The sequence below is a fragment of the Propithecus coquereli genome, unplaced genomic scaffold (assembly GCF_000956105.1).
Source record: "Propithecus coquereli isolate 6110/MARCELLA unplaced genomic scaffold, Pcoq_1.0 Scaffold171, whole genome shotgun sequence".
In the NCBI taxonomy this organism is placed as follows: Eukaryota; Metazoa; Chordata; class Mammalia; order Primates; family Indriidae; genus Propithecus; species Propithecus coquereli.
Window position 1 is genome coordinate 5,474,133 of NW_012141747.1, and position 17,974 is coordinate 5,492,106.

At 38.9% G+C, this 17,974-nt stretch overlaps 1 protein-coding gene across 1 annotated transcript in view; it reads left to right on the plus strand.

The window, feature by feature from the left end:
- TMEM131 (transmembrane protein 131) overlaps positions 1–17,974 on the plus strand; it is a 244,454-nt gene that overhangs the window by 196,217 nt on the left and 30,263 nt on the right. The window contains exons 26-31 of the mRNA XM_012641982.1: positions 3,036–3,187; positions 3,573–3,715; positions 4,155–4,341; positions 5,345–5,530; positions 6,311–6,469; positions 6,872–7,467. Of these exons, the coding sequence (XP_012497436.1) occupies positions 3,036–3,187; positions 3,573–3,715; positions 4,155–4,341; positions 5,345–5,530; positions 6,311–6,469; positions 6,872–7,467 (1,423 nt within the window). The remainder of the gene's footprint in view (positions 1–3,035; positions 3,188–3,572; positions 3,716–4,154; positions 4,342–5,344; positions 5,531–6,310; positions 6,470–6,871; positions 7,468–17,974) is intronic.

Genomic DNA, 17,974 nt, shown 5'->3' on the forward strand with positions numbered 1-17,974 from the left:
AAGTAATTTTCAGTGTTGTATCTTTTCCTGTCAAATAATGGCTAGAACACAAGACTAAAGTTTAGACATGTATTCTAGTCTCATGCCTTTCTGTTGAAATCGTTTTGTGTTTTGTTTTTCCCGTTCATAAAATGCCAATGTAACAAAAATTGGAAATTATCTAGAAAGCTCAGTAACCAGAACTTCCTTTTACTCTCATTTTATAAGGGAGAAAATACATTTAAGGGGAGTAAACGAACTAATATTTACCTTTTTTATTTTATTGACAAGTATTAATGGTATTTATAAGATGTAAAACACTGAACTGGGCACTGTGAGAGATAGGAAAATAAATAACAGTACTCTAGACCTCATAAATTTATTCTAAATAAGAAATACTGGAGCAGGTCCTAGAATAAGCTTAGGATAAATTCTATCCCAGTTCTCCACAATGCTGTAGAACTATGGTTTTCAAAATTCTTAGTCTCAGAACTCTGTTACGGTCTTACAGTTATTAAAGACCCCAGAGAGGTTTCTTGTTTGTATAAGTTACGTGTATTAATATTTTACCATGTTAGAAATTAGAACTGAAGATCTTTAAAATACTGATTTAATTCATCCAAAATGATAATAAATCCATTTCATTTAACATAGATAACATAAAGTAATAAAAATTAGCTATATTGTTAAAAAACATTTATTTTCAAGAAGAGTGGATTATTATACATTTTTGCAAATCTCTTTAATGGCTCTGACTTAATAGGCAAGTAGATTCTCATATCTGTTTCTGCATTCAGTCTTTCATGATGTATTGTTTTGGTTAAAGTATATGATGAAATACAACCTGATGCAGACATGTAATTGGAAAAAAGGAGTATCTTAGTTGCCTTTTTAGTTACAAAACTATACATCAGTCATTTGGAAATAGTGGTTCACTGAGATATGCATACCTTACAAATGTTGACACAATTCATTATACAATATCCAAAAAATCATATTCATCAATATAACCACCATTCTGAAATTCTTTAAGTATTAGGAAGCTGTGAAGCTCATGAGGACAGATACAAGTTATCCAAAATTACAAGGTTTTGCTCAAAACCTTGAATTTTGTCATTGGAAACAAATAATTCAGTTGTTTTCCTAAGGGGACAGACTCATTATTTTTGTGAAAATGTCTGCCATATGCCCAGGTCTGAGTAACCATAGATTGACTGTCAATCATTCCTTCAGACACAAATGGCATTTCATGAGAAATGCAGCTAGTTCAGCTTGCATCTTGGGAATTGCTGTTCAAAACGGCATAGTACTTCAGTATGCTGTATGAGTGCTTTATTCATACTTCTTGTTGTATCATACAGAATATTAAAAGGATGTGTGCTTATGTTCCAGGGTTGAGATTTTATAAAATTAATATTTAATACTGCTTCATCAGGACAGTTTTTTTCCCAACTACAAATACATGATGGTAAAAAATACAGTACTACGGAAGTTTGATACCACTGCCTTGATTCATGCTAAGGGGTCAGCAGTTTTACCCTCCATAGCTTTTGCTGACCATCAGTGCAGATACTAACACAGTGAAAAAGGCAAATAATGTCTGCCAGTATTATTATGAAAATAGTTTTGAATCCTGAATGGATTTCTGGGATTTCCAGGAGTCCATAGGTCATTCTTTGAGAACCACCACTATATTAAGGCCCTTAATGATGTCCTGGAAGCATCACAACATCCCATAGTGTTTCCCAAGTCATCAGAGTTTAAATTATCTAGTGTTTGTTGGGAATATATAGATAGTACATCATTGTGTCTGTCAATTACTCAGAATAGTTTATTTAAAAGAGAACTCATTCACCAACCATTTTGGAGCAATTGGAATATTCTGTTGTCCTACTAGACTTTGACAGAAAGAAATGTTAGATGCAGAAACATCTAACCTTTGAACAACGTAGGTTTGGACTTAGTAGATCCACTTATATGTGGATTTTTTTCAACCAAATGCAAATGGAAAATACAGTTTGCAGGATGCAACACTACATGTAGGCTGACTTTTTGTGTAGGTGTGTTCCACAGGGCCAACAGTGGGACTTGAGTATGCACAGATTTGGGTATACTCAGGTCCAGGAACCAATCCTTGGCATATACCAAGGAATGACTGTATATACTTCAGAGACAAGAATTTAGAAGTAGTATGCTTCATAAAGTTTATTGACTGTAAGTTAATGTATGTCAAATCATGTTAGCAGAGCCATAAATTGCCATGGACATTTATAGCCAAGTATTGTCAACCCTTCCCTCAAAAAAGTTTATAGTTAATGTTGCTTAGACGTCAGAACAGTATATCCTCATATGTCAACTGTGGTGGTTTTGTTTTTTTTTTTTTTTAAAAAAAAGCAAATGTTATTTAACCTTATGTGTAACTGGTGGTCAAAAAGTCATACTTTGAGTATTAAACTAAGCTATGTTTTAAACTTTAAATCAAGTGTTTATGAAACAGTAATTATGTGCATAACTTTCAAAATAAAATTCAATGAGAGATTGATATGAATCGGAAATATTTTTACAAATAAAAGTATGCTGCTACCTGAAGACCCTTCAGCTGGCTCCCTTCCAAGGGGAGGAGTGGGACAGCAGTGACAGGGCAAGTCAGGAGGGCCTGGGGTGCTGGTTTGTTTACTCGAGTGTTTGCTTCGTACTGACACATCAAGCTATTCATCTTAGGTTTGTGTCCTTTTCTATATGTGTGTTATATTTTAGAATTAAAAAAGATTAAAAACAAAAAGATCTATATTCAAAAACAAATGCCTAGTACAAACATGAGGACTTTGGTGACCTAGGAACAAAGCTACTTTTTGGACTTAATGCCGCATATGAAGTCTCATCACTGGTTACCCACCTCTGCTTGCCAGCTAACTGGTATCTAAATCATGAAGGATAAAATCATTTACATATTTAATCAATTTGAGAAACTATACTGGGCTCTAGATGGGGGAAAGGAAAAAACATGTTTCCAGAGAATATGTTAAAGATTCCTGTTTGTTTACCAATGATTCCAGGCTCATCCGATGCAGAGTTCAACAGGATTTACAGAGGGAGCCTCTCGACATTTAATTTTAAACCTAATTTTAAAACCTGGAGAAAAGAAATCTGTCAAAGTAAAGTTTACTCCAGTTCACAACAGAACTGTTTCTTCACTAATCATAGTCAGGTAGGTTCTGTGATACAGACGTAGGTTGATTTTTAGTACTTATATAGAAACCCTTACTGGATTTGTTTCGAGATGAATTTACATATCTAACTTATGAAATAGGGTATTCTGAAACATGCACACATACCCACCCCTGATAAAACCTACCTTTGTTATTAAATTTATAGTTCAAAAGCATGAATAGTATCTTTCTGTACCATGTATGACTCTTAAAAAACTCTTGTTCTTCTTCGTGTATTTTTAAATTCCTAAAGTATAAATTTCACTTTTAAATTCACTGTATCAGTTTCTATGTGGTGCTTTGCAAAATGACAGTAGAAATTTTAGATCAAAAGATTGTGCAAATTTAATGGGGGAAAAATCTGTAATTCTTGTTCTTGCATAGAAATAACCTGACTGTGATGGATGCTGTGATGGTCCAAGGACAAGGAACAACCGAGAACTTGAGGGTGGGAGGCAAGCTTCCAGGTCCAGGAAGTTCCTTACGCTTTAAAATCACGGAAGCATTGTTAAAAGATTGTACAGATAGTAAGTATTCCTAACAGTTCCAAGGACACAAACTTCAGCATTTGCTTTCAATAGTAAATAATTCCAAAAATAGGAACAGTATTTCTATATGTGCACACATGTATACTAGTGATGAATGCTTAGGATTTTAAGGAAATATCATGCCTTGCTTTAAAGATTGTTTGATTTGGATCCTAAAAGATTTAAAGTATCAACACTCATTGTATACCTTGGCTGATTAAGTATGTAAAGGAAAGCATAATAAAACTTTAGCCATCTAAAATGACACATCAGAGTGGATTGCTTCCTGATGAAATCTGAGGAGTAGCAGATCTCTTTGATGTGTGAGGGTGGTTTATAGTCTCTGGCATGCAGTAGCTCATGAATAATGTGCTTATCATTTGGACTGGGAGCACATGATGACAAAAATTATCCTTACTCCTAATTTTTTTTCCTTTAGGTTTGAAACTAAGAGAACCAAATTTCACATTGAAAAGAACATTTAAAGTAGAGAATACAGGACAACTTCAAATCCACATAGACACCATTGAAATCAGTGGATACTCATGTGAGGGATATGGCTTTAAAGTTGTTAATTGTCAAGAGTTTGCACTAAGTGCCAATGCCTCTAGAGACATAATTATATTGTAAGTATTTTCCTTTAAGATATAATGAATCACTAAACTATACAAAGATATATTTTCATATTTACCAAAAAAAGGCCTTTATCCACAGATGTATTCATTTGATTTTTTTTTCCACTTAATCTTTGGCTTAATGTTCATATCTAAGTTTTCAACGTTGTAAAACTTCCTCTATCTCCAGAGTAGATCAGATAATCTTAGAAACCAATTTCAAAATTATTTTCAAGGTCATGTTAAAACATAGCATGTTGTTATAAATTCACAAGTGCCTCAGCAACAGAGTTGTATTAATATATCATACATGTACAGTTTGTCCATGTTTTCAGGATAAGATTGTTTAATATTTTAGTCAGAAGACAATATTTTAATGCCTATATCAGTAATACATACAGCATATTCTAACAATTGATAATTTGTTATAAAGTTTATGTAGTAAAATTTAACTTCTGTCACTTAATCGAATAATAATTTTGTGATCCTTAATGGATATTTATTTAGTAAGAAGCTACATTACTGCATACAAGGCATAATGCTTGACTCCGAAAGCTGCAATCAGGAAGAGGGCACCTTTCCTCAAGTTTAACAAAAAATAAAATAATTGTGGCAATAAGCAGTACTGCAGGAGATGATGACAAGATCACTAGGGCTAGATGTTGGATTTTCTTAAGGCATTATTGGGAAGGCAGCCTGGGAGGAGAATATGGATTTAGATAAAGGAGAAAAGGGAAGGGAAAGGAAGAAGGCTCAGAGACTGCTTTCTGAATTAATTATGGGAAGCTGATAATGTTCTTTTTTAATGTAATTTTTGTAATTGTTCACAGAATACAGTTGTTCTTATTATTACCTGTGGGACAATACTTTCTTCATCTTAAAATGAAGAAGTGGGATAAAAGCATCAAACTCAAATTCTGTGTTATATTTCAAAAGCTTACAGGGCCGATATTATGTTTAAACTGCTTGTGATATATTTTTAAAACTTAGTCTTACTGCTGTCATTCTGTTTTAGGTTTACTCCTGATTTTACAGCTTCTAGAGTTATTCGCGAACTGAAGTTTATAACAACCAGTGGCTCTGAATTTGTATTTATATTGAATGCATCCCTTCCATACCACATGTTAGCAACCTGTGCAGAAGCGCTCCCCAGACCCAACTGGGAACTGGCTCTGTACATCATCATCTCAGGAATAATGAGGTACTTGTGTCTTGTTTTGAGGTTGGTATTCATTCATCATTTGACACTGTTCCTGAGCACCCAGCATGTGCCAGTCACTGTTCTAAGTGCTGGGATATGCCAATGAACAAAACAGAACTCTCTGCCTTCATCAAGCTTACATACTTGTGGAAACAGAACTGAACCTTTCTTGGGTGGCATATATAATGAACAAAGTCTTTTTTACCTTTGAAATGTGTTATGCAAATTAAGTACATGTTAATTTCTTAAATAAAAATACACTCATAATTTATCAGCTAAACTTACTTGATTTGGGCATATATGATTTACTTAATAGTATACTCTTCTGAATAGTACCTAGGCAACATGAAACTGATTAAGAAATATTTTTTAAATCCTCAGCATCTTTATCTTTTTTTAATTTATTTCTTTACATGTTTTAAGAATCAGATAATCTCACCTCTAAATCAATTTTCATATTTACCTCACACATCCTTTAAGGGAAAAGAGAAAGTTGAAATTAAAATTCTTAGCAAAAGAAAAATTATCCTCCAGTTGTCTTCTCTGATACAAATAATTATTTCCTCCATGTAAGATGACGTTCTATAAAAATTGATATGCAAACTTCTATCTATAATGCTTTGGTTTCTGTCTTGTCCATTAAAAATTGTCATAGACATCTTTGTTTTTTTATAATACATCATATTGTACTTTACCAAGACATTCTGCCTTTAATATCAAATTTTGTTACTCTTGCACTACCAAATGACCCCTGATTCTCCAACTCCTGTACCCCTGCAGTGCACTGTTTCTTTTGGTAATTGGAACAGCCTATCTGGAAGCTCAAGGAATTTGGGAGCCATTCCGAAGGCGACTGTCATTTGAGGCCTCAAACCCGCCCTTTGATGTGGGAAGGCCATTTGATCTCAGGAGAATCGTTGGTATTTCATCTGAAGGAAAGTATGTCCATATGCTGGCAATAAATTCTCTAGTATACATAGATTTGGCTGATATAATTACAAATAAAAATAAGCTGCTGCTGCTTTTCATCTTTGCTCAGGAGAAAAAAGTCTTAATTATGATTCCTTAATACCCTGTATCTCAGTTACTTAGAGCTTATACCAGACACTGTGTTTTTATTATATTGGTGAGAGTTAAAATATTCTTAGTTAGAACACCGACTTGATTCATAAATTTTTAGATAAAACAGACCTTAGGGAGTTGTGGAAATTATCCCCATTTCTTGCTGTTTTTTTTTCCCTCCAGTAGTTTATATTTATGATGGTCATACTGAAGAAATAAAATTTCTTAATATTAGATTTTAGGTTGCTATTTACTGATTCAGATCCATCCTTTTTTCAGCTTGAACACGCTCAGCTGCGACCCCAGTCACGGTAGGGGGTTCTGTGGAGCAGGCGGCTCATCCCGCCCTGGTGCAGGGAGTCATAAGCAGTGTGGCCCAGCAGTCCACCCACACAGCAGTCACAGCAGCAGAAACTCAGCTGACGTGGAAAACGTCAGAACCAAAAACAGTTCAAGTACCTCTAGCAGGACTTCTGCACAAGCAGCTTCTTCGCAGTCTGCTAGTAAAACAAACTCCCTTGTCTTAGATTCAAATACAGTGACCCAAGGTCATGCTGCAAGCAGGAAGTCCAAAGGAGCAAAACAGAACCAGCACAGCAGCCAGCACCATATCCACAGCCCGTTGGAGCAGCACTCTCAGCCCCCACCGCCGCCATCAGTGCCTCAGCACCAGGACCCACAGCCCGAAAGGCTGTCTCCCGCCCCCCTTGCACACCCTTCCCACCCAGAACGTGCCAGCAGCACAAGGCACAGCTCAGAGGACTCAGACATCACCAGTCTCATAGAAGCCATGGACAAAGACTTCGACCACCATGACTCCCCTCCCCTAGAAGTGTTTACAGAGCAGCCTCCATCGCCATTGTCAAAAAGCAAAGGTAATCATCTATTCCCACTGTGGGGAAAATGTGACACATAAGGGAAAAGCCAGTGCATGTGTAAGGGGCTATTGTGATTATAGTTGTGATAAACTACACAGCTTAGTAGGATCCTTTGGCTCAAATTTATCTCCACTGTGGGACTTCCCCATCAAAAAGCAAATAGAGGTATCTATTTGTCATAAAAGATATATTTGTATGTCTTAGATTGCTTACCAAAGTCAGAAATTTGTTGGACATCTACTGTTTTCCTTTTCAACTGCCTGTGGTTATTGCAATAGGTTGAGCTTTTTTTTTTTTTTTTTTTTTAACACAGTGGTAAAATGGAGATCATGTGCCTTTTAACTTAAAATTAGGATTTCTGCACAACCTTTACTTTAGAGCAGGGGTTGGCAAACTACGGCCAGCAGGTCAGATCACCACCTGTTTGATTTGAACACAGCCGTGTTCCCATGTTTACATATTGTCAGTGGCTGCCTTGATGCAGTAATGACAGAGTTCAGTAGTTTCAACCAAGGCAATATGGCCCACAAAGCTGAAAATGTTCTCTATCCAACCCTTTACCAAAAAAAGTTTGCCAACCTTGCTTTAGAGTTCTGCTTACTGCATTAGTTATCTATTTCTGAGTGACAGATTATCCCAAACCTAGTGGCTTAAAACAGCATTTGCTTTCTTACAGTTTTTGTGGGCGAGGGATATGGGTGCAGCTTAGCTGGATCCTCTGGCTCTCACAAGACTGCAGTGAAGGTGTTTTTCGGGCTGAAGTCATCTGAAGGTTCAAATAAAGGTGGACCTGCCCCCAAGTTCACACAGGTGGTTGATGGCAGGATTCACTTCCTCACCGGCTGTTGGACTGAGGGCCCCAGTTCCTTGCTGGCTGTGGCCAGAGATCTGTCATGGTTCCTCTCCATGGGACAGCTCACAGCAGAGCAGTTGTTTCCACCAGAACAAGCAAACGAGGGCAAGAAGGAGGCAAGCTAGCAGGATGGAATTCACTGTTTTTTGTGATATAATCTGTGATTCCATCAACTTTGTAGTATTTTGCTCATTACAAGTGTGGTCCAGCCCACACTCCAGGAGAAGGGAATTCAGTGAGGGCATAAATACCAGAGGGATGGGCATCACTGAGAGCCTTCCTCGAAGTCTGCATACCACACATAAATAGGTAGGCTAATTCCTAACTTCCAAAATCAAAATGTGAAAAGCAATAAATGGCCTCTAGTTGTATTTCAGTTTTATCCCTTTATAGCCTGAACTTCTTTGCATCTTCCTTTCTCCCTGTGTCAGCCATGCATTAATAATATACATTGTTCCAAGGCTATTTAAGTCTCATATCCCTATGGTAACCCATTGTTAGTGACTTGAGCCTGCAAGGAGACATGATTACAAGCTTCACATGACCGGCCACTCTATTTGTTAGCCTTCCCACCGTTGCTGTTTGGACAGAAGGAAGGAGCCAAAATCCGTTTTTTTCTTCAGTAAGTGTTTTTACTGAAGTATAATATACATATAGGCAATCAGTCTTAAAATGAACTTTAAAAGATGTGCATTGATCTCGGGATTGCAAAATAGTAGTATGTCCTGAAACTATAGGCTTTCAGCTGGGCAGAATGTTTATGATCTCTCAAATGCTTACCCCTACACTCCTGCAAAAAGTCACCAGGTTTACATTAAATATGAACATTCTCTTTTTTTGGAAGCAACTCATTCTTTTTTTTTCCCCAGTATCTCAAACAAAAATTCTTGCTTATAATAAGCTTATGTAATTTCTGACTTTTGGAGGCTGTTCAGAATAACCTCTATTCAAATGATGTGATGATCTCCCTGGATCTTGCCTTCCCTGGTTGGATGACTTGCAGGCCATCCAGCCATTCTCTAGTTATCCCTCCAGTTACTGTTCCTGGTGAAAGGTGGTGCCCAGAAATGCCCCCTGTTCATGGTTGCCCTGAGCAGGGACTCATGTAGCTGGATAATCATTAGATTCTGTACTTCTGTGCTTTTTCCTGCCTGTAACACTTAAACCCTGTGGACTAGACAGAGGCCATTGCTGGATTGAGGGTTAAAACCCAAGAAAGCTCTGAGGCCAGTACAGTTGGTTCTCAGTATCTGCATTAACCATAGAAATGGTGGCATCTGTAGCCTTTCTTGTTTCTGGCTTTGGCAGTCTGATAGGAGGCTTTATCAAGCATAGGGAGAGGCAGAGAGGTGTGGTATCATGAGACCAGGCTTTACCATCAGGCAGGTGCAGATCAAATCCTGGCTCTGCCACTTGCTGTGTGACTTTGGAGAAAATGATTCCTGTGATCCTCCGCTTGTTATCTTTAAAGTGAAGCAAATAGTTACTGCCCACATCATAAGGTGGAGCTGCTGCTGTGATTATTATTAGGGCAGGAAATGGAACATACCATCTTTAGCCTGCTGAGTTGAAATGGCTGTGGAACATCCCAGCAGGAGTATCTGCTTGGAACTGGTCTTGAAGGTGAGAAGTGGGACAAGCAGAGGACTAAAGACAGAATCCTGAGGGCAAGGCCAGCAGGAAGGCGGCCAACAGACAGCATGACAGAAAGCAAGTAGAAGGTGTAGTTAACATATCCCAGTGAGGCTAGATGAAGCATAGGCAGAACAGTGATCTGTGGAGGCTAGCAGGTAGAACCTTATTTGTGACCTTCGCAAGGACAGTTTCTGTGAAGCAATAGGACTAGAGATCAGGTCACTGTGGCTTGGAGAGTAAGTTATATGTTGGACTGTTAACGGTGGCCACTAATTAGTTGGGGGCATTTACTTTTTAGCCTGTATTTTCCATGTTATTTAATTTGTAACAAGTAAAAACTATGCATGTATTGTGTGGTAATATTTTTAATGAAAAAAGGAATAACAAATGGGAACATGGTATTTGAAAATGTCAATGGGCCAAGGTCAAAAAGCCAGTAGAGCTGAGAGCAGTGGTGTGGGTCCACACTTACTAATGTTCCAGACACAGCTGTGATGTCTCATGCTCCCTGGTGGTTGGCATTGCTGTTACCCTATTTTTCTAGTGAGGAAACTGAGTCTAAGAAAGGTTATATTGGGCAGATATGGGAGCCAAGCCCAGGTCTTTGTGATTCTGACTCCTATACCATGTGGCTTCCTACAAAAAAAAAGGAGAGAAGAAAATGAAAATGAGAAGATAATTGGTAAAACCAAGTACCCAAGGAGGTGGGGTGGGGTGAGACCCAGTTTAGTAGATTATAAAAGAAGGGACACTTATTCCACAGGTATGTGGATTCGGGTGAGTTGGTAGAGATAAAAAGGCAGCATGTGGGTTTAGGCAAGTTTTTGCTCGAACTAAAGTTCACAGTCATCTGCTGAGACCAAAGGGGGAAGTGGTAGGGTAGAAATAGAAAATAGACCAAGTTTGGAATAGTCAAATTTTCAGCTATTTAGGATAGCTGAAAATGTTGTAGACTGGGAGTCAGTGGGACATGAGACCAGGCGACATTGAGAACCCAGCGGAGGGTCACTGTGGCACTGCTTCACCTTTGTGTCACTTTTCTCCATTGTATTCTGCATCCCAAGGGTGAAGACTGGTAGCTGGATTAAGACAGTGTCAGAGCTCTGCAGGACAGGGACAGCAAAAAGACACAGGGGTGAGAATGTCATGGGGATGCTGGCAAGACAGTGTTGGCTGTGCTAGACTGTGTGGTTAGCAGGCTGGGGGAGGACCTTTTGCCAGAAGGAACCTCACAAACAGGGAGAACGTGGATGAGTCAAGGGATGGAAAATCAACAAGTCGAATTGCAGAGGTGGTGGGAACAAGGAATGATAGGAGACTGACGTCGGAAAAGGAAGTGTGACAGTAACAGGAGTAAAGCTCATTGGCAATAGCGAGGCCGCGGAGCAAGAGGTAAGGTCCACAGTCCCTCACATAACATTCTGGGTGCCACATATGTTTGGGAATTCAGAATTCTACAAAGATACGCAGTGCACCTGCCATACAATTCATAAAACAACTAAACTAGCCTCACATCAGTTCAGCTTAGGTTGTGCCACCAAAAAACTTTAGTCGTGTTAAGTTTTCTTTCTAAATGAGTTAGGGGAAAAACACATTGAGTTTTTCGGATTTCAGAGTTACAGATAAGAGACTGTCGACCTGTATAAGGCCTGGGGTCCAGATGATAGGAAATTGAGAGTGAGAGGAAGTCCATGAGTGCGACGCCAGGCTCCTTGTGAAGGCTGGGGAGGTCTGCAGGCCGCAGTGGTGAGGCCAGGCAGAGAGTGTATAGGAATATAGTATGGGTGCAGCTATCCCAAATGTAGAGGGTTCTGGGTGAATAGAGCTGATCAGTCACCCCGGTGCCTTCCCAGCTGCCTGCCAGGAACAGACAGGCAAGATCCACCCTAACTCGCCTTCCTCCAGAAGCAGGGCATCTGCTCTGCTAAGCACTGGTGAGGCCTAAGGCTTGCTTGTTAGGCTTCCCACTCTGTCTTCCACCACTGTATATAGTCCCACAGGTAAAGATAACCAGTCCTTGCAGTAAATCTAACCTGATTTGCCCCAGACAGACAAGAAACTGGACAAGAGTGAGCAAAGAGAAGGGCTAATGTAGGCTCTAGGGAAGCGGGCCCTCAGCTTGCTCTCTGGGAACAGGAAGTGCAGTGGCTAACCTACCTACAGGAGGCCACTCTTGGAAGAGAGGGCCTTATTACCCAAAGTTGTAGTCTAGGGGCTGGCAATAGTGACATCACCTGGGAGCTTATTAGAAATGTAAGTGTTGAATCTTGGGCCTCAACCCAGACCACTGAATCAGAACCTGCATTTAACCAGATCCCCATGAGATTTGGATACCCCATGTTAAGGCATTCTAACCCCACCCATTAGTGGAGTGTAACCACTGGATGTCCTTGGGAGGCAGGGGCACTCATGCAGTGTCTCATGCAGTGGTTATTTGGGCAGGCAGGAAATTGCCCCGAAGGGGAGTTTGCTTTTTATGTTTCTAGAGTAAACAAATCCAAAATCTAATTGAATAAAATAATCTTATGAAAACCCTATATAATTGAACTCTAAGTGCTATAAAGTTTTGGTTGTGCAGCCCTGTGTACCTTATCAGTCCTACTTAGTGCCAAGAATGTTATATACAATCTTCTAATGATACGAGAAAAACTAGAACAAAATAAGAGTATGGGTCTCCTTGCAAACTTGTGATTAATTTTTTCCCTGGGGCCAGGTATAGTGGCTCACGCCTATAATCCTAGCACTTTGGGAGGCCAAGGCAGGAGGATCACTTGAGGTCAGGAGTTCAAGACCAGCCTCAACAAGAGTGAGACCCCCATCTCTAGTAAAAAAAAAAAAAGAGAGAAAGAAAGAAAGAAATTAGCCAGGCATGGTGGTACATGCCTGTAGTCCCAGCTACTTGGGAGGTTGAGGCAGGAGGATCACTGGAGCCCAGGAGTTTGAGGTTTCAGTGAGCTATGATGACACCATGGCACTCTTAGCCTCGGGGACAGAGTGAGACTCTGTCTCAAAAAAAAAAAAAAAATTTCCCTGGGCTAAAGTAAAATATTTTCACTTCATAGGAATGCTTTTCTAATTTCTCTTGGGCTATATGAGTATCTTGACTATCTAGGCACAGAACTTAATGAAACAAAATAATATAATGGCTATAAAATTTTGAAAATAATATTTATTTTAGCTTAAAGAGCTCCTGAAGAGTTTTCTTTATTTGGGGGCATATTTTAGTTTATCATATTCATGTAAAGTTATCCTTTCAGAACAAAATAGGAGGAAATAGGTTCATGTGACTAGTACTGACCCAAGTAAATCATATGCTGGTCTATATTATTTATTGGCCCCGTTTAAACCTCTTAAACAGCCAAAAGATGAGGAAGAGGAACAAATTCTTGCCACAGTTGGTGATTCTGTAGAGAATCTCCAGAGATGTCCCCATCAGGTGTTGTAGCTGACATTGTATGGCCTGACTTAGGCCCACGGCTGCTAGGGACTACACATGTTCAGAGAAACCTTTTGCTAGTAATTGAAACTTCCCTGAAGTAACTAACTCTTTTGAGTGGAGATTGAATGAAATGATTTAAAGTGGGAGAGAGACAACCAAAGCAACTAGCTCAGGCTAGCAATTACAAATTCATTTATATAGTACTTACTGAAGACAAAAAGTAAATTAGTAGACATACTTTTTATATTTGTATTTCAGAGCTTGACTACTTTTAAAACAGTTAGAGGTAGTTTAAATTATTAAAGCACACATAAAACAATGAGCGAAAGTCAATAAATTGGTTTTGGCGTTTTATCTGTTTTTTAATTATGGCGCTATTTCAGCAGCAACCTAGAATAAAGTTAGTTGTTACCATTAAGTGTTAAAATGAGCTGCATATTTCCTGGCAGCTACGGCCAAAGGAAGATGTTATATAGTTCTCAGGTAGGAAAAAGAGGCATAGGAGTTCATCTGAAAAAACAGATTTTGCTGGCATTAAATTCATGCATGAATCTAAGGACATTGAACGATATAATGGACATTGTGCCTCTGCAGAAAATGTGGGAATGTTCTTCACATAGATGCATTATATTGGCCCTCTGTAAAACCTGACACCATAACATTAAATCATAACTCCTCATCTACATCATGCCTCTTAGATACACACTCAGCCTTACCCCTGCACACAGCATTTATGGTGACTATGGGTAAATGTAGTCAGTCTCTGGTTTTTTGTTTTTTGTTTTGGAGACAGGATCTCACTCTGTTTTCCAGGCTGGAGTGCAGTGGCTTCTTCATAGCTCAGTTGAACTCCTGGGCGTAAGCAATCCTCTTGCCTCTGCCCAGTCTCTGTTCAAGACGCTAGGCCTATAAGCAGTAGATGGTCCTCCATCAGAAACATTTTAGCAGCCAAAATCTTCTTGTACACTTAAGGTTAACCCTCTGCAGGTAGGGACAAATGTTTTTGTCAACAAGAGTTTTGAACCCGGCACAGTGGCTCACACCTGTAATTCTAGCACTTCAAGAGGCCAAGGCAGGAGGGTTGCTTAAGGCCAGGAATTCAAGACCAACCTAGTTAATATAGTGAGATCCCATCTTTACAAAAAATAAAAAAATTAGCCAGGTATGGTGACATGTGCCTGTATTCCCCAACACTCAGGAGGCCAAGGCAGGAGGATCACTTGAGCCCAGGAGTTTGCAGTGAGCTATGATTGCACCACTTGCTCTCTAGCCTTGGTGACAGAGTGAGATCCTGTCCCTAAAAAAAAGTGTAAATCCACTTAGGAAAAATACATTTAATTAGGCTTTAAAACAAGGAGGAAACAGTTTCATTCTGACCATTTTTCAGAACAGGCATAAAGCTACCAACTGGACATCTGATTTTGAGAAGAGCTGTGACCTCTTATCTCACCAAGATAAGTAGCTGCAAAAAGTATCCCCTCTCACCTAACCTAATCATCTGTACCACGGGAACAGCAGCGGGAGGAGAGGGGAGGAGGGAGGAGGGGACGGGTATTTGTATACACAAGGAGTGCAATGCGCACTACCCGAAGGATGGACATATTTGAAACACGGACTTCGGTGGCGGGGGGGAACCAAGGGCAACACACGTAACCTAAACGTATGTACACCCATAATTTGCTGAAATAAAAAAAAATAAATAAATAAAAATAAAAAGTATCCCCTCTCCAGGTTAGACGGAATGTTTTGCAGCAGCCATTTGAATCTTGATGAATGCTTATCAGATGTTAGTGTGAAGTGGGTTGTGGTGCCTGCTTTCCACGCACCCCTTTGCCCTCTCGGGGCTCCTGCCACAGAAGCTCAGTGAACAAGAAAGTGCCGCTTTTCTTGATCCTCACCCAGGCACCCCCATAACCTCTTCACACCTTCCTGCCTGTGATAGACCTTAAGTAGAGGAAAAAGTTTATGCTAAGAGCCCAAGTGAGGCTTCTTACTTCCCTTCCAGATCTGAAGCTTCCTGTCAGAACTTACGTATTTGGGGACGCCAGATGGCAGGAGAGAGCATGAGATAGATGGATGGGTCTTCAGACAGCACCCCAGGTTTGCTTTGCCAGCTAGCTGTGTGGATGAGAATGACCAACTTTTCATGGCAGGCGGGGAAGATAGAGGGACACCCTGGAATCAGGACGTAAAGACTAGGGGAAGAGTTTCACAGCTGAGGTGTGAACTGAGAAAATAAAAAAAAAAAAAGACTAGGGGAAGAGAGCCTGTCACACAAGAGCACTGGCCAACTGCATATGAAAGTTTACTTTGGTGCATTTATTCTAGTCATGTCTGTATCAGGTTTATCTTTTCATTTGCTGTGGTAGATGGGCTTGCACCCCATTCATTGTTGGTGATTAGAATCTAATCTATCTTTAATTCAGGCACGCAAAGTATATATTTCTAAGAGTATCAATAGCCTAGAATCTGTAGATTACATATCGTAAATAATTTTCAGTCATAGTTGTGTTAAAAAGAAGTTTGTATATTCATAAATTGTTGCTGAAAGCAGCAATTTTTAAAGCATGTCAAATGCCCTGGAAGTATAGTAGTAACGGACACATTCTTTGAACCAGTAATCCTATATCTGTACATTTAACATCAAGAAATAATCTTACATGTGCTATGATTTATAATAGGGAAAAATGGAAACCACTTAAACATCTAGGGAACTTGTAATTATAGTATGTTGACTCAATGCAGCATGTCATTTAAAATAATTATGCCTAGAATGTAATATCTGTGATATAAGGATTTGACAGATGGTGGTTATCTAGTCCCATAAACTATATCCCTTTAGTTTTATCACTGAGTGGAATAGGGTATAACAGTGGTCAGTTGTGGGGTAGACATTGGTAAACCTCCCATTTTTCTTGGACAAGATACTAGATTGAGAGATCCCAGTCCCTTTGCATGTGGAGAAGAAAGTTGGAATTGAGTTTGAAAGAGTGGCTTTCAGGCCATGTGGACATACTATTTGCATGAGAAAGAGTGTGTGTTTAGCTTTTTAAAAGTAGAATGAACAACACTTAAGGCATTCTGAAGAATTAACATACTTAGCAAAGATTAGTACTGACCCCATGAATATTGCCACAGCTTGGTCACATGTGAGTTCTTGGGGACTTTTTGTTTCTAAATTAAAATGAGACACACACACACTATTTGTTTTTTAACTTTTTATTTTGAGATAATTGTAGATTGACATGCAGTTGTAAATAATACAAAGATCCCATGTACTTTTTACCCAGTTTCCCCCGGTGGTTAACACATTGTAAAACTGTAGTACAATTTTATTAATACAACCAGGATAGTGATGTTGATAAAATCATTGAGACACAGAATCTTTTACCACCACAAGGACCTTCGTGGGCCCTTCTGTAGCAACACCCACTTCCTTCCCTCCCTAGCCTCCTTGGTCCCTTGGCAACCATTAATCTCTTCTCCATTTCTATAATTTTGTCATTTCAAGAATGTTACATAAGTGGAATCATACAGTTATGTAACCTTGTGGAACTGGCTTTTTTCACTCAGTATAATTCTCTGGAGATTCACCTTTGTTCCTTTTTGTTGCTGAGCAATAGTCCGTGGTATGGATGTCACCATAGTTTTTTTAATCATTTGCCCATTGAAGAACATTTGGATTGTTTCCATTTTGGGGCTACCATGTATAAAGATGCTATAAATATTTGAGTAAAGGTTTTTGTATGAATATAGGACTTCATTTCTCTGGGATATGTGCCCAGGAGTGAATCTGTTGAATCATGTGATAGTTGCATGTTTGTTTTTTTAAGAAACTGCCAAAACGTTTTCCAGAGTGACTGTACTATATTCCGTTCCCACCAGCAATGTAGGAGTAATCCAGCTTTGCCACGTTCTCACTAGCATTTGGTAGCATCGTTATCTGTTCTGTTACAGCCATTCTGGTAGGTATGTAGTGATGTCTCATTGTGGTGTTTATTTGTAGTTCCCTAATTGCTAGTGATGTTGAACATACTTTGATGTGTTTTATTTGCCATCTTAATATCTTTGGGGAAATTTCTTTATGTCTTTTGCCCATGCTCTAATTGGATTGTTTGGGGTTTTTTTTACTGTTTTTTAGTGAGCTTTAAGAATTATTTATATATTCTAGATACTATTAATAATACTTTGTCAGATACGTGGTTTGCAAATATTTTTTCAATGTCTGTAGTGTCTTTTCATCCTCTTGTAGTCCATGATCCATTTTGAATTAATTTTTGTGTGAAGTATAAACCAGGCCAGAGTTTACTTTGACCTAAGTTGGGGGCAGGGGTGTTAATTACAACTCAATTTCCTCAATAGTTATAGGATTCCTCGAATTATCTATTTCATATTGGGTGAGTTGTGGTAGTATTATAATCAGTGTTTTTCAAGCAAGTGGTCCATTTAAACTAAGTTATCACATTTATGTGTATATAGTTGTTTGTAATACTCTCTTACTATTATTTTAATTCATGCAAGATCTGTAGTGATATCCTCTATTTAATTTCTGTTATTGGTAATTTACGTCTTCTTTC